The sequence below is a fragment of the Macaca mulatta genome, chromosome 11, assembly GCF_049350105.2.
Source record: "Macaca mulatta isolate MMU2019108-1 chromosome 11, T2T-MMU8v2.0, whole genome shotgun sequence".
NCBI classification, from domain to species: domain Eukaryota; kingdom Metazoa; phylum Chordata; class Mammalia; order Primates; family Cercopithecidae; genus Macaca; species Macaca mulatta.
This window is the reverse complement of record NC_133416.1, coordinates 86532416-86555339: the sequence shown is the minus strand read 5'-3', so window position 1 is coordinate 86555339 and position 22924 is coordinate 86532416. Positions and strand designations below refer to the sequence as shown.

At 38.2% G+C, this 22924-nt stretch overlaps 1 protein-coding gene across 2 annotated transcripts in view; it reads right to left on the bottom strand.

Moving 5' to 3' along the window:
* Positions 1–22924, bottom strand: part of SYT1 (synaptotagmin 1) — a 594417-nt gene that overhangs the window by 96488 nt on the left and 475005 nt on the right. For both annotated transcript variants that reach the window (XM_001084620.4, XM_015152348.3), the window contains exon 9: positions 9557–9674. In XM_001084620.4, the coding sequence (XP_001084620.1) occupies positions 9557–9674 (118 nt within the window). The remainder of the gene's footprint in view (positions 1–9556; positions 9675–22924) is intronic.

The following is a 22924-nucleotide window of genomic DNA, read 5'->3' as shown; positions in this document are numbered from 1 at the left end:
AGTTTTATTAGAAACTCCCAAATATCTCCTGGGAGAACCCACTAAATATAATTTTTTAAAAATAGGAATTTGTGGGGGCTCTATTCCTCCCAGTGCAATTACCTGCTAGAAATTCCGACCTTCCTTATTTTTTTTTTTTCTGTTTACTGAATGAAGAGAAGGGAATAGAAGTGTCCAACTCAAGAATGCAAATGTAAGCATTCTGGGTTGGATTAGTGAGATATGCAGCTGTGGGCTATTTATGGTTACCCATGGAAAGGCTTGAGGGGTTCCTACAAGACAACACAAAGGTTTAGAGATGTCTCCTTATAAGCCTATAACACAAAACAGACATACATTTATCTCAGTCTTATATTTCAATCTGTTCCATTTCCTAGAGCAACACGTATTTACAACCCAACTGTAAAGTAGTAAAGAAAATCTGACGAAGAAGTTTTGAGTAGAAAGGTGCCTTTGAGATCATCCTGAATAGCTGTCCCTTTTACCTATTCTTTCAAACATCAGGGTGACTTCCTGATTCTAGTATTGTGGGATGTGACAAATAGGTAGGTATTACTCTAGCTCTACCTTTCAAGATTTTCAGACTTTCATCATATCCTTGTTCAGCCTTCCTTTTCCAGACCACAAAGTCCCACTGTTCCTAGCCTGTCCTCACACACAGCCCCTTCATCCCTCTATTGTAGCTGCCGTCCTCCAGCAGATAGTCATCTAACACCACTGTCTTTCCTGAGGTGGACAACCAAAACTCTGTGTATTGTACACATGAATGAGCTCTGGACTTGGACAAAGGGGGGATTTTCCCTCCGTTTTATTTATAAAATCTTCTGTGACAACATCAAACCTTTTTTGGGGTAGCAAAAAAGACACATTCACTTGGTGAATGTCTTCAATGGATGGTTCTGTGTGACATTTTTCTTGATTTATAATTGATCCTATTACTCTATACTCTAAATCGGGTCATGTTTGCCCTTCAGTGTATTATTTTTTAGCTTGACTCAAATGAAGCACATCTACCACATTTTTTGGCTTACTCAGCTTAGCTAGTTTTTTTTTTTAATTTACCCACTGAGCTTTGCATTTCAATGGCTGGAAACATTTATCTTACCTTCAGAATTACAAGTTTTAAGGTGACTGGTGAAAGTGCCTTAGAACAGACCTCCCTGTTTCTACTTCTTCATCCGTAGATTTCTCTTGTTAACATTATCTAGCTGAGATGTATTTTCCTGGTAAGTTCATTCTATTGCAATTCAAATTTCTTTAATTTTAATATTTATATATGTAATTTTGACCCAAAGAGTGCCATAACAATTTACAGGGGTAGTAAGCTTTTGTACTCCTACATCATACTGCCCCTCTCGCAATAATATCACGTACTCCTTTACAGAATTAGCCCTTGGTAAAATTTAGTTGTAGGTAAAAATTTTCTTTAATCTCCAAAAGGCACCCAAATCACTTAAACTTGGACTCTCTTCCACCATGTTCGGCGACCTCTCTTCTGCACCTGTACAGATACAGCTGAAATGTCACTGTTTTGTGTCTCATCCTCTTTTGTGTATGAAGAATAAGTCACTAAAAATAACATACCAATCTGTGCATTAGGAAGAAACTGATACAGTCCTTTCCAGAATAAAAATCATCGATGACTATTCAATGTCTGGTGTTATGGACTTGTTGATCTCACCTTTGCTGTCTAAGTAGCCAAAGAACTAATTAAACAGTCAACCAAGTGATTTATGTTAGTGAGTTCCATGATAGAATTTTAGTTCGAGTATAGAGGATATTTGGAATCAGGTCACTTTTGGACATCTTTCAAACTGCAGCATGTAGTTACCCACCTGTTCTCCAGGTTGAACCTGCTGAGCAATGATAAGGACCTAGACATCATGTTTTATTCATTGGAGTCTGAAGACAGTCTGCTTGGGTTGACATCCTAGCTCTGTCAAATAGTAATCCTGTGACCTCGGGCAAGTTATATACCTCTCTGTCCTTCAGTTCCATCATCAATAAAATCACATTAAAAATAGTATCTACCTCATAGGGTTGTAATGGAGATTAAATCAGCCATATGTAAAGCATTTAGAACAGTGTCTGGCTCACATTCTGCTATGCAAGTGTCTGCTGTTTTTGCTCATATTCCCAAAGATTGGCATGGTGCCTGGCACAAAGGAGTTTTCACATGATGTTTGTTGACTGATTGGATATATACCTGCTGGCTAAAGAATTTACTTTGGAGTTTTTGGGCTAACTGTTCTGAACAAATACATTACAGTCTATCACTTATTTCTCTTGATTTCACGTCTGCTCATTTCTCTAAAACTGTTAGTCCTTCAGGCATAGCATTTCTATCCATTCTGTGGAAACGAGTAACTGTGCCTGGGTCCCAACTTGTACCGGGCTTGGCTATAATCCTTTCTAATTACTCATTTTCTAGAATGATCCAGTTTCGAGACTTGTCATTTGTTTTTTAGACCAATCTGTTCACATTTTAGGAATTTAGATTATTTTATCAATATTGTAGTTAAGCATTTTGAAGTGTCCCAGAATTGATATTATATTGTAACATTCATGCCTAAAATTATGATGAAGCTTCTGACATCACAGCCAACTTATTATGCATATTCCTGTCCCATTAGCTCAATAAGATGCCAGTTTATTTGCATATTATTGCTTGACCCTGATATCATGGCCAATTAATTTGCATATCCCTATCTAATTGGTTCAAATAAGTTTTTGCCATTTTATTTATTGGCCTGGCTCCCAGACTAGTGGCTTTTAGTTCAAATCAATTGAATTTGGAGTGTTTTTCTTTGTTGTGCTTTCAGCACCAGTGGAAGGACAGATAAGGGTGGTAGTCAAGGGTATTAGGAAATAGCTTCAGAATGTACAAAGGAAACATCTATTGCTTTGATTTCCTCTTTCAGTGGAGGAGACTCAAGAAAAAAAGATAATAATTTAGACATGTGGGCAAGGTATTTTTCAGGGAAGAGGATACTGGACTGATGAAAGAAATAGAACTTCTTATTTGAGGAAATTCCATTATATAAAGCAAAAGATGTATTCTATGTTACTGACAAAAAAAAAAAAAAATTCTAACTTGGAACTTGGCTGACCTAGGCCTCAGTTAAAATTATGACATAGTGTTTTAAGCCTCTGAAGTATAGTTTTCAAATTTAAGATGCATACAAATAACATAGGTATGTGTGTATGGATGGGTAGGACCTGTTTAAAATGCAATTTCCAGGTGCCCACCCCTAGACATTCAATTGCAGCTTGGTTTGAATTAGTCCTTGAAATCTTAGTTTTTAATAAGTACCCGAGGTGATTTTGATGGGGTTATGCAAAATATCACATGTTGATAAATGCTGCCTAAGGGAATGACCTACCTCTGCTGGTTCATGGTTTCTCCTTGGAATCTAGTAGTTACCTGAGGTTGGGTGAGTTGCTCTTTCCTAAATGATCTCAAATATTTAAATCTGGCTGCATTTCCCAAATTACATTTCTAGGACAGCAGAAAAGGAGATAGAGAAAAGACAAACCCACGAGTAACATTTAAAAAATGGCATTTTCCAGAAAACAGAGTGTGTGTGGGTGGAAGGAGAGGGATAGGGTAAATTTTGCTGGCCTAAGTCACAGTAGCTAATCCACACACTGGCAGTGTGACATATAGTGATGGCGACTCCTTCATCACCACGAGTCCCCTGTTCCCTCTCTATCATTTCCCTCAACTAGTTGCTGCCACTTTCAAACATTTCATTTCCCTTTTCTTTTAGAGACTTAGATGTTTTGGGGGAACTCTTCTACAGCTCCAAATGTTGCTTTTCACAGTACAGATTTCATTTCATAGTGACAAGGCAGGACCAGGGATGGCCAGGAAGAGGACTAGGGATGGGGCAAAGAACAGAGAGTGAAAGGGACAGAAAAATGATGAAGGAGAGCACTTTGCAACCATTGTTGACCTGATCCCACCTCCTAGCCACCCCGCTAGCTCCTTGATGTTCAGGAGGCTGCTGGAATAGCTACATGTGATTTCAGCCCTTTACCATATGGGTTTCCAGGTTGCCCCCATGCTTGACATACTTTTATTATGTTCCCTACTCCTCCAATTTAGGTGAATGCAAACCACATCAAAGGACGGTACGCTTTTTACCCTTGTTGATTTTCCGTGGCTACTAGCAGTACAAACACAGAAAGAAGTCTCAAAAGAACTACATGCTAGCTTCAGGGAATGAAGGAAGTGTAACAGGTCTGTGAGACCACATTCTGTTTCATATTGGGCCCAGCAAGAAGAGGAATCTGCCAGAAACCACAAGTGAAGCAAGAAAATCAATTTGTGGTTCTGAGAAGGCAAGAAAGGGGCTGCCCTGGAGTTATTTGACTAGGAGAATCCATAAGGGTTTACACTTACGAACATTTTCCCCAGTCTCCAAGAATCCCTCCATCTCCAACAATCCATGAAGACTCCATTTCTAGTCTTCTCTACCGTGAGGACCTCATCTTGATGTTTTGGCTTTGGGCAAGGGAGGCACCTCACGCAGGTTAGAGCTGAGGAATCCTCGTTCTTTCCCATCTTGAAGGTAGGGGTGTGGGCAAGGCTGAATGCTACATTGGAAAGTCCTCTGCATTGAGAACAGGGGGATCTGAACTTCAGTCCTACCCTCAGGTCAGCTGAGATCAAATGTCAGTAGCGATAAGAGCAATCGCAAGTCATGAACACCCCCATCTGTGTGCCACATGCAGGAAGATAGTTTATGGACACTGTCTAATGCCTCTAAGCTTCAGTTTTCTCACTGGTAAAATAAGAATGTCATCTTCAGAAACTACCTCACAGTGCTATCATGAGAACCACATGAGAAAACCAAGTTAAAAAAGATTTCTAAATTAGAAACCGTTCTCTAACTGATAATGTGACTTTTTAACAGTCAAAAATAATTCTCAGATTGAAGTAGAAAAACAGAATTTCTACTGAATAGATCAAAATTTAAAAGCTATAATCACTTCAATTTTTGCTGATTTTAAAGTTTAGTGTTTCCTTCTTTAAACAGCCATGTCCTTAAATAGAAAACTTTCAGAATTTCATTTAATTTACAATAGAAAGCCTAAACTAAACTTACAGTGTTGACATTCCTTGTTAAAGCTGTACTCAGAAGTGTCAAATTTCTGAGATGACAAAAAACAAAGTGAAACACCAAACTTGAGGAAAGTAATTGCTGTGACACAAATAGGGACAAGAAGCAAAGTATCTGATTAGTCTCTGACTTGGGAATTTACACAGGTATAAATTTAGGAATAAAAGTTACATACTTCAGCTCAAAACTATGAGACACACGGCCTCATACCTTTGGGAATCCTCAACGTTTCCATTGCCTTCACTTTGACCTCTTTATTCTCTTCCCCAATTTTCCCAAGTAGAAAACATTTATTGTTTGAAGGAAGATTTACTCCACACAGAGATGTGTAAAAGGCAACGAAGCTATTGAGACATGTTTACTAGGCAGAAGGCTTGATTCTTTCCAAGTACAAGGCAAAAAATCCTACACGTATTCTACAGCACCAACTCGCTCCTGAAGAACAGTCTTGCAGCCTACAAGAGTCAAGATCTCAATACAAATACAATCATGCACTGTGTAACCACATTTCAGTCAAGGATGGACTGCCTATAGAATGGTGGTCCCGTAAGATTATGATACTGTATTTTTGTGGTGCCTTCTCTATGTTTAGATACATAAACACAATTGCCTACAGTATTCATTATTGTAACATGTTGTGTAGATTGGTAGTCTAGGAGCAATAAGCCATATCACATAGCTTAGGTGTGCAATAGGCTGCCGAATCTAGGTTTGTGTTTATGATGTTTGTGCAATGATAAATAACCTAATGACACATTTCTCAAAATGTGTGCCTGTCGTTAATCAACACGACTGCAGTTAAATTCAGAAATCCTCACTGTTGCTCACAAGCACTTGAAAGTTGGGATATTAAGAATGCAAGTGCAAGAATCTACTGTAGAGATGTGCATAGTCCAATTAAGCTTGTCACTGTAAAGTATGAAGGGCTGGGATTTGCATCTTTTGGCATATGGATATACAATGGAGGCAAAATCTTTGTGCAATGCATTTTGAGTGAATACTGTAGGAAGGAAACAACTTTGTTGGAGAGCAATAAGAAAATTATTTTACATATGTTTCCATGTTTTATTTTCTCAAATGTTTTGTTAATTATCTTAATTCACTATAGTGTCTATGCAAAACGTGGGCCTACTGATACGTTTGCCTGAATTAATCAGCTAATTCCATCAAACAATCAGATAAACTTTTTTCCCCATTGAAGCAAGTAATTGGTTAAATCATCCATTGGTTGCTTTCCCATGTTGCATATTTAGACCAAGATTTGATAAAATTACTAATAGAAATGACTACAATAGTATTTAGTGAGCACTTAGTTGTGCCAGGCCCTGTGCTTTCATTTAATTCTCATAGCATCATCAACAAAGTCCTCTCATTATTCCCACTTTATAGATAATGCAGCTGAGGCTTAGAAGAGTTAAATAAATAACTTGTGCAATGTCAAATTGCTAGTTAGTGGCAGATGGAGTTTAAACTCTGGCAAAACAACCCACTTTGGTTCCAATTAACTAGTCATTTCCAGCAAATGTACTTTGGCATTTGAATTACCTAGAATGATCTTATTATATAATTTTGTTCTCCTTGTACATAGGTCAACTTACTTTGAGACAGACCATCCAAGTGCTTAAAGTTATTTTAATGGTAAGTGGGTTAGACACATTTGAAATGCAAGAGTTGTTTTTTCAGGCCATAGCTCCTTTGTAAATAATTCATTATTCATTCAGCAGCTATGCTTAGTGCTACCCGTCACTGAGAGCATTGTGGGAGGGATAAATACAGAACACAGTCTAGTGAGAGAGAAGCACGATGTTTGAGGGGTGTAAACAAACGGCTAGCGGCATTTAAAAAAAAGGCAAAGATTTGTTCTACTGGGATGGATCTTAAAACCATAAGGTCTTAAGACCTCATGAGTGGGTGGCATTTCAGCAACCTGGAAGAAGTGAAAAAGTGAGCCATGAGGTATCTGTTTTCTCTCCCAGACACCCCATGGCTGTTCTGTCTCCCAGATGCCCCATGGCTGTTCTCTCTCCCAGATACCCCATGGCTCAATTCTTCACTTCTTCCAGGTTGTTGCTGAAATGCCACCTACTCATGAGGTCTTCCCCGAACCCTATTTAAGATGAATCCCCAATATTCCTTATCCTACTTCCTGCTTGACTGCTCCATAGCACCTGTTACCTCTTGGTAGACTCATGCTTTTGCTATCTGTTGGTTTATTTTCTGTCTCCCTGCGTTAGAATGCAAGCTGCAGGAGGGGAGGGTCTGTGCACTGTTTTATCCACTAATGTAAACCTAGTGCTCAGAACAATGCTGACTTAAAGTAGGGACACAATATATGCTTATTGAATGAATGGAGGAGATAGCACTTAAGCTGGGCCTAAAGAATGGGTAGGAATTGGCTAGACATTGTTGGCAGGAAGAGAATTCCAGGTGAAGGAAATGACCTAAGCAAGTAATGGAGGCAAAAAGTTGTATAGTTTGTTTGCAAAATAGTGTGCTGGTCAATTTGGTGAAAATGAGATATGGCATGACATAGACTGGATATATCTACAGTACGTATACTTAAGTGAAGAGAGTGATTATGGCTTAATTCCACAGGCAGTGAGGAGCCCTTAAAATTAGGGCTTTTTAGCTAGGCGCGGTGGCTTATGCCTGTAATCCCAGCACTTTGGGAGGCCGAGGCGGGAGGATCATGAGGTCAGGAGTTTGAGACCATCCTGGCTAATACGGTGAAACCCCGTCTCTACTAAAAATACAAAAAACTAGCTGGGGGAGGTGGCGGGCGCCTGTAGTCCCAGCTACTCGAGAGGCTGAGGCAGAAGAATGGCGTGAACCTGGGAGGCAGAGCTTGCAGTGAGCTGAGATCCGGCCACTGCACTCCAACCTGGGCAACAGAGCGAGACTCCGTCTCAAAAAAAAAAAAGAAATATCTATCTATGGTGACGGGAATTCATTTCTGGGACCCTGGAAGAAGCCAGGACAAATGAGGGGCCCTGACGCTTTTCTGGCTTCGTGGTAAAACTGCTCTGGAATTCTGCTGAAGCATATAGGATGCCTTAGGAAGACTAGCAGAGTACTAGACATAGGTGATGAGGGGATGGTTGACATGGACATTTGGGATAAAGCATAAGAGAGAGGATACAAAGAAATCATGTCATGATAGTTGGCTGTTGAACCAAAGGACAGGGAAATGTTAAAAGTGTCTGAAATTACCTTAGGATACTAAGTAATAATCTGGGAGTGAACTGTTATTGTAGTTAAAAATTTCTCTGCATGTTTTTCATTTATAGTCACATTAAATACTCTGTATTTCTAGAGAATACTGTGCTCTTTGCTTTACATTTGCTGTGTTACACTACTAGGCACAATAAAAACAGCAAGTTATTAAATAGGGTCTTAATGACATGAAAGAATTAGTACAGCTTCCCCAGATGACTTATTTATAAAGAGAAATAAAGTTAGGTACCTGGAGAATTTGGCTGACAAATTAGTGGGTAAGTGAGGGGAAGCTCAGCTGTAGCACTTTTTAGCTGTTATGCTTTAGAATAAAAAATCACCATGCTGCCTTAAGATGACCTTTTGAAGTTTGCAATATTTTTATTAAAGAAAGCATTGAATAAGCAGTAATGTTGGTTGTAATTCCACAGCCACAAACAATGACAACTGCAGTCAATTTATGATGACCTTGTGGCATATCAAGAAAATTCCTCACACTTTAATGATTTAGCAGAAAATTAAAAATATAATTGATTTAATCATACGGAGAAGAAGAAAAATTATGTTCAACCGTGGAAGTGACAAGTCCTTGAGCTGGCTTTGCTTTTGAGGCAGGGTATACGTTATTCACCATGTTTTACTGAGATTGGGTTGTATAGAACTTTAAATCCCCACATCTCTCCCATCCTCAATGTAAGCTGTGGAATTAAATGCATTACCATAGGGGTTCACTCTCAAACAGAGATTTCATTATGCATATATGTTGAAATACCATGTCTTTAATAAATGGTATTGTAGGAACTATGTTAGGCTATCAAATACCTAATAAATAAGTCTCAGAGAAAACATTATTTTTTATATCGCGGGTGAATTTTGACCAAAAACCCCCTCCACACTCAACAAAATTATTATCTGTCATAAGTACTCCCTTTCAGAAAAGAAGCAAACATTTTCAGCTTTCAATGCCATCAAAAAGACAATGGATACTTTGGCTCCAAAGAAGGAAAATAGATTTCATCTTCTATGCCAATTCCTATAAATTGAGAGTGGCTTCCTGGGGCACTGTGTTGGGATGAATTCTGAGACTGCTTCCAGGCTCCGTAGGAAAGAGAACTGTGATCAATTAAGGAGTGGGGAGTCGCAGCATGTGCGCCATGCATTTGGTATCCACGATGAAACAGCATTTGAAAAAAAATCAATAAACACCGCAGGCTTACCAGATAAGCCACCCACATCCATCTTCTTCAGGTTCTTTGCCTCCAGAATGACAACAGTCAGCTTACCAGCAGTAGGTACGTAGCGAAGGGAGAAGCAGATATCACCCAATTTCTCTTGCTAAGAAAACCAATAAGAAAGCATTAGTAATTTTCCAAATACAAGTAAATAGACTTTTAACATATATATTGTAAATTCTTCAAGAGGAGGATTATGTTGATTAGAATTTGAAAATTTTAGATTCATTGGCATTCACACAGTGGCCTTTCATTGACTAAGGTATCAAGAGTAATAACAGCTTTTATTCTTTTTTAAGACCATCTATTTCAGTTTTTAACAAATATCTATACTTTAATGTTCATCAAAATATATCTATAATTCAATGGTGCGGGAAATGAGAACAACATGACTTTTAAAGAGAGTCTGTGCTCTGAATAGCACTGCAAAACTCTTGGCAAAATTTTCATATTTTTATTAAGTAACTTTGAAAAAAGCCTAATGCTTTAGTCTAATCAATCTACCTAAATTTTTGTCCTTTTACATTTCAAATAGGATGACCTCTAATACTCTATATTTAGGTTTTTGGGAAAAAGACTTGCATTTGTGTTTCATTAAATTCTGTTTATTGATGAGAAATTCTGAATTCCTGATAGCTGAAATGTAACAAAGGATAAGGTTTTGCATTTTTAGTATTACTCATCTTAAGTGAGGTCTAACTTTTTTTCCTAATCCTAAAAATCTGAGCAGCAGGCTAGAAAATGGAAATTCATATTAACACAATGCAAATGCATCTCATAACTTCTCATGTTATTCCGCTGATACCATAACGTAGGCCCAAAGACCATTCAACAGTCCTGTACTCAGGCGTTTTTGAACAACTGATCAAATGTTTACAATGATGATGGTATAGGGAATTTTACATTTTTTTGGAAAAGACTCCTACTCATTATCCTACCTTAAGTTTTTTATTTTCTAGGGTGATTAAGAACTATATTATTGTTCAACATAAGTAGAATTTGCATTCACATTTATAAGCATGAGATAGAGATAGAGAGAGAGTGCAAGAGAGAGAGTTTGTTGTATGCCCCTCAGATACTGCAGGCTCTAGAGTGCTTTCTGACATGCAGGATGGCAAATCAGGACTTATTTTAGTGTTTCCCACAATGAAATGTGAATTCTGATGCTATAGAAGGCAACAGTTATGTCAGACTTCTGCAGATAGACTTTTAACATAGGAATGAGCTACAGAAGGCCATATACTAAGGCACTTTCAAGTTGTACCCTTATTATGACTATATGTGTCTTTATCTATAACTTGACATATATGTTAAGTCAGCCAGAGTCTCCAGTGGGGAAATAGGCGCCTAGATGTAATTTAACAGGTAAGAAAATGTAATTCCCCCCCTCTTTTTTTGGGGGGGTATATTCGTTATATCCATTTTTCAAAAGAGAAAGGTTGTAATTTATCTATAATTGAGAGGTAATACATTCAATGTGTGAGGGAGAAATAGCGCCTCTTTCTGCTAAAGTAATGTCTGTGCTGGAAACATTACCATATATGTTTATGGCTCCAAGTCATTCATTTCTTGAGTCCCCATAGCATTTTACCATACATCTCTATGTTACTAAGAACTCTGTTTTTGTCTTAGTGTGTATATGTCTTAATTCTCCCACATGACTGTAAACTCCTTGAAGACAGGATCCATGATTAAATTATCACTTTCCACACAGTTTCAAAACTTAAAAAGTGGAAACTTTAGAAAATACCTGTGTTGAATTATCTAGGTCATAACCCCCTTCCATTAATATAAATAATAAAGAGTTACTTCTAATGTGCTGAATTCAGCTGATGTGCCTACACACTCTTAGGAATTAATTTATACAACAGGAGAGGCTAGTGGAATAAATTACTCTTCAGAGTCTCTGAAAATAAAGAATGGGAGACAATATCATGGAAATTAATATAAAATATGGACAAATTTATCTGAACTTTATGGGACAAGAGAAATGTAAATGAACAAAATTGCTGTTCAAAATGCTCATTAGGAGGAGGGCTCTTTTTTTTTTTTTTTTTTTTTTTCAGAATTCTGTCTATTTTCCACAATAGCCTCCTTGGGGAACTGATTGTGTTGCAGGTTCAGGTTACTCTAACTGTTCTAATTAGGGATTTCAGACATCACTGCTCTCTCTTAAATAACATCTCCCTTTATGGGCCATAATCTAATTCCATGATTAATTTAGGGGCATTGCAATTGTGTTAAACAGAGAAATGTCACAAATGTCTTTCTTCCAATATCTTTTTATTCCTCAATCTTATGACACATAGGAAATGTAAAATATTTTACATAATACTTATTTTCAGAAGAGAGTATTTGTACAGTTTGAAAAAGCATGCTGGAAGCAGGAGAAACCTGTGATGTTACTTACAATTTTAAAGTTATGGGATGGGGGAAGAATGAGTGTTTGGAAGAAAAATACGGGCATTTTGGGAGAAATAAAAATGTGAAAAAGTGCTTTTTTAAAAGCACCCTTTACAGATCTACATTTGCTTCATTAGTTTAAGAACTTTAACATGTAAAATTTCATTTGCTCATAAAATTATCATAATTGATATGCCAAATTGAATGTGTAGTTTATATTAATTAACTGAAGTTACTTTTCAAAAAGTTTTAACACTTTATTACTTCTGGTTCTCCAAAATATTTGAAAGCTAGCCCTTGATTTTCCTGAAATTTGTGTCCTTTATGGGCATCAACAAGATAGAGAAAAACTCATTTCCAGGAAATGGCAAGGAAAATACCTAGTTTATACTAACCTTTGTCTTGTTAGTGAAGTTTTTGGAGGTTTAAGTATATGCTTCCCCTAATGCTCTAAGAATCAGCTTTAATAATTGTCTACCAAAAGTTTGAAAATTAGGGCAGCTTTCTTTTACCACCTGATGGTTTGATCCTAGATTAATTGATTTAGGACATTTGCAGATATGATTGTCATGTGTCTCTCACATGTTGTGGAGGATGAGGGACTTGAAGTTCATGTGAAACAAGACCTAGAATATGCATCCTGGGGAGGCCCTGATACTGCCTGCCAGAAGGACACTCATGGCAGGACGATCTGGACTTCTGTGTCATCCCCACAAGGTGTGTTCTATTCTGCCCCAGTCAAAACAAGGCTTGTGTTTGTGGCTTATATAGTAAGCCAGTGTTGTTACCCTGAATCAGATTTAAAGACTCATGCCAGTATGAATTTTTGGAAACAAATATTTTCATTTCCTCAGTGAAGTCTTTCATTGAACTTCTGTGATGAAAAGAAAAGCACTTCTGACCCTAGACTCTTGTTCTAGCATGTGAAGGTTTTACTATATCTCTTGTCCATCAACATAGAGGAATTAGAAGAACCCAATAGTTTTATATGAAGAGTTTTACATCAAACTCTATTTTCATAGTTTTGGCATGCCAGTTTGGAAGAAAGATGGCTGCGTAGTAATTTATAAACATTTAATATAAATATTTTATTTGTCACTCCAAAGTTCTAGAAACCAAGGTTTTCTAAATTAAAAAGAAAGTTTTTCTTTGGTGGGATTATGGTGATGGAGACTAAAAGCGTTCTTGGAAAATTTGCAAAGAAAAAAGAAGATACCCAAATCAGATCCTTGCTGCTCCTTGACAATTTTGTCTGCTTTTTTTCTAGAATAGCCCTGTGAACTAGGTACTGTTATGTCCATTTTATATATAAAGACTTTGAGACTCAGAGGGTGTAGGTTACATAGCTGTCTCAGGAACTGGGGCAAACTCTTTTGACTCAAAATCATGAGTTTCTTTACTAGTACACTGCTGTCTGGAATGATAGAAACTAATATTCCAGTTGGCCATCCACTTGGTTATTCCACTATTACTTTATATCTGTAACTAAATTAATGTTCAATACCAATCCCTCCCCTCAACTATTCTTTCCAACAACCTTCTGTCAGGGTCACTAACACATCTCAATTTCCTTTCCCTCTGTTTTCCTCTATTCATTTAACCCACAAGTCCTAATATTTCTCGTTTTGTAAATGTCTCTAGATTGGATCCTCCCTTCCTTCCTTCCTTTCTTCCTCTCTCCCTCCTTCCTTCTTTCCTTCCTCCCTCCCTCCCTCGCTCCCTCCCTCTTTTCTTTCCCTTCCTTCCTTCCTTCCTTCCTTCCTTCCTTCCTTCCTTCCTTCCTTCCTTCCTTCCTTCCTTTCTTTCTTTCTTTCTTTCTTTCTTTCTTTCTTTCTTTCTTTCTTTCTTTCTTTCTTTCTTTCATTCTTTCTTTCCTTCTTTCTTTCTTTCTTTCTTTCTTTTTCTTTCTCCTTCCTTCTTTCCTTCTTTTCTTTCTTTCTCTCTTTCTCCTTCCTTCTCTCTTTTCTTCTTTCTTTCTTTTTCTTTCTTTCTTTCTCTCCCTCTCTCTCCCTCTCTCTTTCCTTCCTTCTCTCTTTTCTTTTCTTTCTTTATTTCTTTCTTTCTGTCTCTCTCTCCTTCCTTCCTCCTTCCTTCCTTCCTTTTCTGCCTTTCTTTCTTTCCTTTCACTTCCACATCCATGTCAATATGACCACCATCTCCACATGATACTTGCCACTATCACCACCACCTTCACCATCCTACACTATGACCTCTGCTACTACCAACACTACCACTTCAATCACCTCCACCTCCATTTTTACCATCAGCTCCATTGTGTTTGAGCCCTAGTGACACTTCTGTCATATTTTCTGAAATAGTCTGAGTAAAGACCTCTTTAGTTATAGTCTCTCCAAAATTCAATGCATACTACATACTAATGCCAAGTGAATGTTTGAAAGGTCTGAACCCCTCTTCCTGACTTTCAAGAAGTTTTACACTTTGCCTCTGTCCTAAATGTCTAAACCATTTTCTCTTGTTTCACTGCTTCTTCAACCCTTAGAATATATTTTGAACCTGACCACATGCCTTCATTCATAGGGTTATCACTCTGGTCCAAGTTGGGTGACTAAATGTCCTGATTTGTTCAATATCCTCCTGGTTTAAGATCTAAAAGTCCTGCATCCTGGGAAAACCCTCAGTCCCAGGCAAGCCATGACCAGTGGCAACCTTAAGTCCATGTCATTGTCACTTCTGACCTAGACCTCTGTAGTAGCCTCATAATAGCCTCTTTGCACCTCTTCTTGCTCCTTTCTAGTTCCCTTCTTGCTTAAAAGGCAGTGTGATCCTTTTAAAATGGAAATCTGATCATGGAACAATTCTACTCAAAGCCCTTTGATATCTTCCCTTTTTACTTAGAATAACATCTGTTCCTTATACTAAAAGGTCTGATGTGATCTGACCCCTTTGTATCCTACCACTATTCTCCAGATTTCACTTCCTCGTCCCAAAACATGCCAAGCACCCTTCTATCTGAGGGTCTTTGCATTGCTGTTCCTTCTGTCAGCAATATTCTTCTCCTAGATACTGGCATGAATTGTTTCATTAGTTTATTCAGCTTTCTGCTTGTATGTGACTTTAGGGACTTTTTCCGTGGCCACTCTATCTAACGTAGTCCAATGCAGTCCTAAACACAAACATTACCTCTCCTCTTGCCCTGCTTCTTTTTTGTCTTAGTACATGTCATTACTTGACATTCTATTATGTCTGTTTAGGTTTTCCTCACCAGAATATCAGATCCATAAGAGAAGAGACTTGTTTTTCTTACTGCTGTGTTCCCAGCATTAGAATAGTGTCTATGCCTATTGAATGAGAACATGCAGCTTCCCTAGAACTGAATAAGTCAGGTTGGTCTTTGCAGCATCTCCGTTTGTCTTGAGTTCTCTGAGCAAGCAGACTCAGGCAGATTTTCAACATGAGGTTTATAGGGGTGTGTCCTTTAGATCAAGTCCTCTTTGGGAGCGAGGGAATTAGGATTACACAGGCAGAGAAGTTGGGCTGTGACGACACAGTTACATCAAAGGCCTCAGTCAATTCTATGGGGAACTCTGGAGCGTTGAGAGTTCTTCAAAGATATTTGGAACTGGGGCAACAAGGATGAGATTTTATCATCCTGAATCCCCCAAATACTGGATGTGGGCTGCTCCTACATCTTGGGTCAGCATCTTTTCAGATGAGGGTGATGCCAGGAAGGGGGAACTCAGTTGTGAGCTATAAGCCATCAACACTCCCTTCAGCCCAGCTAATAAATGCCTTGGTCATGAAGATGGTACAAAGATTGGGAAGTTTGCTACAGCAATCACTGTTTCTCTGTGAGCTATATTCCTTCCAGTTACCAGACTTTTGCTTAGTTGAAAATCCATCTGCAATGCTTTTACTCCCTTCTGCCTAATCAAATTACTCTTAACCATTAAGCCCTAGTCCATGTTCCAAAAAACAAAACAAAACAAAACAAAACAAAAAAAACAACGAAAAAACAAACCCTCCTTAGTATCCTTATTATTCTTAGCCCACTTGGATTTTTGCTAGCAATTGCTTTATAGCCAGTAGAATGGTGCCTAGAGATTACTTTTTCCCTATTTATTTCTTATATGTGAGCTCAACTCACCTTAAATTCCAGAAGAGCAGGGACTATATACTACTTTTCTATGCCTAGCTCCAGGCACATAATAAAGGCTTCTAAATAATTGTCAGTTGACTGTATTGAAATGAGGACTTCACCAGTCATCTGCTTTGCAAATAGCACTGATGTTAGTGCTCTAACAACAGTGTCTCCAGTTCAATCCAGTCAAGTCAGGAATTTTTTTGGAGCTCCTCCTTTGTGCCTAGTACTATGGACACTGCCATATTAGCCCTGCCATGAAACTAGAAACAAAACCATTTCTGGAGGTACAGTTTTTATAAGATAATTTCAAGACTCTGTAGGGTTGCAGCCAACACATAAGTGTTTTGCTGGTGTGATTATCTCATGAAGGGGCCTTATTACTATTAGGAATTTCAGCTTTATGTGTAATTTATTTTAGTCAATTGCCTTGATCACTAGGTGGAACCTGCCAGTTAGTGTTAGAAAAGTTCCAGCTGTGAGATTCAGCGAAATTAACCTGCTCTTTTAGAATATGGAGCTGACAATCAGAAGGCAGCTTTGTTCTGAGCAGCCTGATAACTTCATTATTTTTAAAAAGATGCAGCCACTGAATAGACACAAAATTAATGATTTACTAGACAATGACAAAAATACCTTTCCTTTTTGGAAAGCATTATAGATAATTAGAACAGAGGTCATCTCCAAAGAATAAATAAAAAGCTTGATTTAAAATGAATATTAATTTAATGGCTTCTGTAGCCCCATACATCGTTTTATGTGGAAAAAGATGGGTTCATTTCAGTGACCTTTGCAAATGGGGCTAAGTGCATACATTTGATGGAAACATTGTACTCTTGAGTGAGTTTTTCAAAAGTACCTGAATTAATGCTGTGACATTTTAAAAGGACATTCTATTTATGTTAATTGTAGGAAGATTTTTCTATGTGTTAAATTGGTAACATGTTCTTTGATGAGTAGATGATGTTTCTCTGAGGTTGGGAGTCTTGTTTAGAGGTGACAAACAAATGGAGACCTAATTATCTCTTTTTTTTTTTTTTTTTTTTTTTTTTTTTTTGAGACGGAGTCTTTGCTCTGTCACCCAGGCTGGGGTGCAGTGGCGCGAACTCGGCTCACTACAAGCTCCGCCTCCTGGGTTTACGCCATTCTCCAACCTCAGCCTCCCGAGTAGCTGGGACTACAGGCGCCCGCCACCTCGCCCGGCTAGTTTTTTTTTTTTTTTGTACTTTTAGTAGAGACGGGGTTTCACCGTGTTAGCCAGGATGGTCTCGATCTCCTGACCTTGTGATCCGCCCGTCTCGGCCTCCCAAAGTGCTGGGATTACAGGCTTGAGCCACCGCGCCCGGCGGAGACCTAATTATCTCTAAATGAAAACTCAGACCATTTGCTTAGTCCCCATTAATAAAAATACTAAGATGGTCTTCACTTATATGAAGGACAATGTCATGTTTTTAATTTTAATAAGTTAATGGGTGGCTTTAAATATATCTTTGGGTGGTAGTATTTTTCATCTTCATTTTATTCCCACATTACTCTCATACTCCTGAAGTATCTGCCAAATCGGTATTTACATCTAATGGACCAGATGGTCACAGTGTGAAATGTTGCCGTGTGATGTGTTCAGGCTAGAAAGACTGAATCTGGCCTAGTGTACAAATGTACAGTAAATTGTTCAGGTGAAAGAGAGTGTCTCTTTGGATGCTTATTCTTTAGGCATTCTCTATAATTCATTGGTTTATATTCGTTCATTTCTTATTAAAAAATAATTACTGAGTTCCACCATAGACTCTTCTAGGTTCTAGTCTAGGCTCTATGGATACTAGATGAGTAACAATATAATGCATTGACTGTACCACAGAAGTGGCACAAACGCTGTAGGAGGTGAAGATTAAAACTTTCCAGGGTCTAGTAACAGAACTAAGGAGAGGGGAACTTTAATTCGAGATTTATTACCCCAATAATCATTATAAATTTCTGCAAGCCACCCCAAATGCATGTTCTTTGTAAAATCAATGTGCTGGCCATGCAAATGTAGCTTTAAAACATGCCTTCTAGCTTTCCCCTTTTAACCAGAGCTGGTTATGGGAGGAGGACGAGGGCAGGGGACATGTAAGTGTCCTGGAGGAGCCGTTACCTGGGCTGACATAAGGAAGGTTCAGCAGGAAGTCAGGATGAACCCTGTCCACAAGAGGGCGTGAGTGTTCTAGGCACAGGAATGCATGTCCACAGTACTATACCACTTGAACTGCTTAAACCAAGTTACTCTTCTATAAGTATAAAATTCACGTAATTTAATTGAAAATGGATTTCCACTTTATGATTTAGAAGTTCAAAATTTCCTCATGATATCCATAATTTATATTTTGATTAACTGATACACTTGTGGTCCCATTAGAAATAATAATTCACAGAAAAGCAGATATTCTGATGTGATCAAAATAAGGATGAAAATAGAAAATCAAAATGCTTCTGAAAAGTGACAGTAGGCCAGGCATGGTGGCTCATGGCTGTAATCCCAGCACTTTGGGAGGCTGAGGCGGGCAGACTGCTTGAGCCCAGGAGTTTGAGACCAGCCTGGGCAACTTGGCGAAACCCTGTCTCTACAGGAAAAAAAAAAAAAAAAAAAAAAAAAAAAAAGCCAGGTGTGGTGATGCAACTATAATCCCAGCTACTCAGGAGGCTGAGGTGGGATGATTACTTGAGCTCAAGAAGTGGAGGTTGCAGTGGGCAGAGATCGCGCCACTGTACTTTAGCCTGGTAAGATAGAGCGAGACCCTGTCTCAACAACAGAAACAAACACAAAGTGACAGTAAAGTACAGTAGAGAGTGGTGGAAAGAGTACTGGACCGCCATGGGTATTCATTCACTATTTTTTGGTTTAACTGATATTTATCGGGTACCTCCTCTGTGCCAGGCACTGTTCTAGTCCCTTGGGCACAGTGGTCAGTAAGACATGCAAAGTCAATGAACAATGAGTAAAATAAAAGACATGTTTGGTGAGGTATGTGCTGTGGAAACAGGTAAAGTAGGCGGGGGATAAGGATAGCAATTTGAAACAGGAAGTTCAGGGAAGGTCTGTGTATGAAGGATTTGAAGGGGGTGAAATGTGGTCAACTGCTTAACCATCGGGGCCCCACCTTCCTTGTTTTTATAAAACAGGTTTGGATAACATGGTCCTGAAGGTTCTTCTGGCCGGGAAATCATACATTTCCATGATTTTACTTTATTAGAGCTACCTGTCTGGTATTCTTTCTGTTTTACTGGACTGTGAACTAATAAATGGGTGTTTTAAGCCATGGAATTTGTGGAAATTTGTCACATGCAATCAAAACCAGTAAATGCACTCAGTTCTCTCTCTCCTTTCCCTCTCTTATTTAGTTATCTTCATTGCGGATTTCATAACGTAATCCATTGGAGTACGAGAAGAAAACATTAGACTTTCTATTTATATTTACTTCCATCCCATATTTTTAAAATTGTGTTTCATTTATATGTTTTATTAAACACATCATATGTTGGTATGGCACAATGTGTATCTGATTTAAAGATAGACAGAAATATTGGGAGTATGTGCCAAATAGTTTACTACTGACAAAAGAAAAAATAACATTAGAGATCTTTTCTTCAACATTAAAATATGCTTAGATGATTGCTCAGTGACTTGGTGACAACATAGACTCTATAGTCAGGCTACTCAGGTTCAATTCCCAGGTCTGCTTCTTATTACCTACTAAGCCTCCGACAATGTACTTTCTCTTTTGTGCCTCACTTTTCTCATCTCTAAAATGGAAGAATAGTGATGGAGTCAGTAGAATTATATTAGTTAGTATGTAAAAAAGAGTTAGAAGAGTCCTGGCTCATAAAATGTACTGTGTGAGTGTTCGCTATTATTATAACAAAATTCATATTTCAATTATCCTCTTTTCTACACATGTCATGTCTCTCTGCTCCTTTTCACAGCCAAATTTCTTTAAGAAATTGGATACAATGACTGTCCCCATTTTTTCTCTCTCCACCATTTTATTAAAATGACCACTACTAAGATTTCAAATGCCATCCATATTAGTGAAACATTAATATTTTGCAGGTCTCATTTCCATGAACTTTCAGCAGAATTTATTGACTCCCTTCTCTTCCTTGGATTCTGTAATACAATGCTTTCATGATTTTAGTTTCTCTGCCTCCCTGGCCACTCACTCTTGGTCTCTTTTTGCAGGGCATAGTTATAGCTAACATCTTTTCTTCATAAACTAATCTTATCCCAGTATATGGTTTTAGTTACAATATGGAAGTGATTCTCCAGTTTGTATCTCTAGTTTAGATGTTTTCTCTAAGCTCCAGACTTTTATATCTAACTGTCCACTAGTCATTGAATATCTCACACTCGTTTTAGACTCAAATGCCAAAAACTGAATTATGATCTTTCTTCTAAATCTGGTTCACTCGATTTCAACAAATGATACTAGCATCCAACGGGTTGCTTAAGCCAGAAAACTGGTCATTATCATTGATCGTTGATCACTGACTTCTTTTGAGTTCTGATTTTATTTATTACAAAATCTCTCAATAGGTTCACTTGTTTCCGTCCTTATTGTCTTCACCATGTGATCAAATAATCTCTCATATAGATTACTTCAATACCCTCTTAATTGGTTTCCTGAAATTGACTCCTGGAATACAATTGACAGAGTCACCTTTTAAATAACAGGCATGGTATCTCACTCCTATAATCTCAGCACTTTGGGAGGCCAAGGAGGGTGAATAGCTTGAAGCCAGGATTTGAGACCAGTCTGGGCAACGAAGCCAGACTCTGTCTCTACAAAAAACCAAAAAAATAGCCAGGCATGGTGGTGCATGCTTGTAGTCCCAGTGACTCAGGAGGCTGAGGCAGGAGGATCAGTTGAGCTCGAGAGTTTGAGTCTTCAGTGAGCTATGATTGTGCTGCTGCACTCCAGCCTGGGCAACAGAGCAAGACCCTGTCTCTAAAAAACCAAACATCAAAAAACCAAATCTTAAAATCCTTAGGTAGGTCTCCTATCTCTCTTGAGTAAAAGGCCCAAATTCTTACGTTCATTTAGAATAATCTTCAAGTTCTATTTCCTGCTTATTCCTCTGCCTTATCACATCCCTCTTTCTCCCTCTGTGTAACAGCCACAAGGAGAAAGCCTTCTTTATGTCACTAACTGTGCCATGCCACCTACACTTTCAGAGGCTTCACATAAACAGTTCCTTTTGCTTGACATTCTGCCCTCTTGCCACCCTCCCGTTTACTTAGTTAACTTTTACTCATCTTTCACGTCTCTCCTCAAAATTCATTTATTTAGCGAAGACTCAACTGATGCATCAGACTAGATCAGACCCTTTTAATGGACTTGTTAGTAGTGCCTTGTACTCTTCTTTTAAAATATCTATTAGTTTGTAATGATGTATTGATTTGTGTGATTATTTGATTATATCTCACTTCCATGAATTTGATCTCCTTTACATCGTACCCTTTTATTTATATGCAGATGACCTGGCGCATGTATTATGAGTACATATTTATGAAGCTAAAGAATGAATATATTTATTGAGTATTCCACTCTGGCAGAGCCAGTCTCTGTAGTTTACCAAAAGTCCACTCTCTTCTTCCTCAGAACACGGCTAGACTACATTTCCCAGCCTTTCTTGTGGTTAGATGTAGTCTTGTGATTGGGTTCTAGCTAATGGAATGTGAACAGAAGTGATGTGTACCACTTCTAGACCCAGTCCCCCAGAACTCCTACCCATGATTTTTTTTCTCTTCTATGTCTGTGATAGTGACCTCAGAGTGACCTTGGAAACTACATGCTGAAATGCTGAAGTTGGCAGAGGTTCAGTGAGACAGGATCCTTGAAGATTTAATAAAGCAGAATCCTGCCTGCAAAGCTGGAACCTCCTTATCTTATTGAGCAAGCAAAAAAGTAGACTTCTCTTTTGTGGAACCCATTACATGTTTGGGCCTATTTGTTATTGTAGCCTAGCCTGAAATAATTAATACTAATAAATAAATGACTTCTAAACAGTGTTTTCAGAAGTATAATTAGTGATCCACTTAATCTGTGGCTTGTAGAAAATGAGTAAAGATTAGTCTTATAGGTCAAACCCTTATTCTGGGTTTTCAATATGCCAGTAATGCCAAAAGGAGCTAGAAACAAAGGATGATTAAAACATGTCCTTGCCCTAAGAAGCTTTTTCAGTGCTGGGGTGGACAGGCATGTAAACAAAAATTCAACATAAAATTGTAGGTGTCATTATAGAAACATGTATTATAAAGGACCACTATAGAGAAAATGGAGGAATTTGTAAATAATTACTTCTGTGACTTTTTAGTGCAGAGTAGGGAAAAGTGAATTCCAAAAATGTCCTTGTCAAAAGATTCTTTATGCTATAGTGTGCTGAGGCACTTGAAATTCTACCATTTATTACCTTTAGCTAAAGCTGTAGATCTCTATGGGTCTTTTAAAACAGTATGAAACACTGTTTCACCCTCTAATGGGTAACATGGCATCCATCATTGTATGAAATTTTAGTTGGCCAGAGGGCAATCAAGCAGGAGAAAGAAATAAAGGGTATTCAATTAGGAAAAGAGGAAGTCAAATTGTCCCTGTTTGCAGATGACATGATTGTGCATTTAGAAAACCCCATCGTCTCAGCCAAAAATCTCCTTACGCTGATAAGCAACTTCAGCAGTCTCAGGATACAAAATAAGTGTACAAAAATCACAAGCATTCTTACACACCAATAACAGACAGAGAGCCAAATCATGAGTGAGCTCCAATTCACAATTGCGCCAAAGAGAATAAAATACCTAGGAATCCAACTTCCAAAGG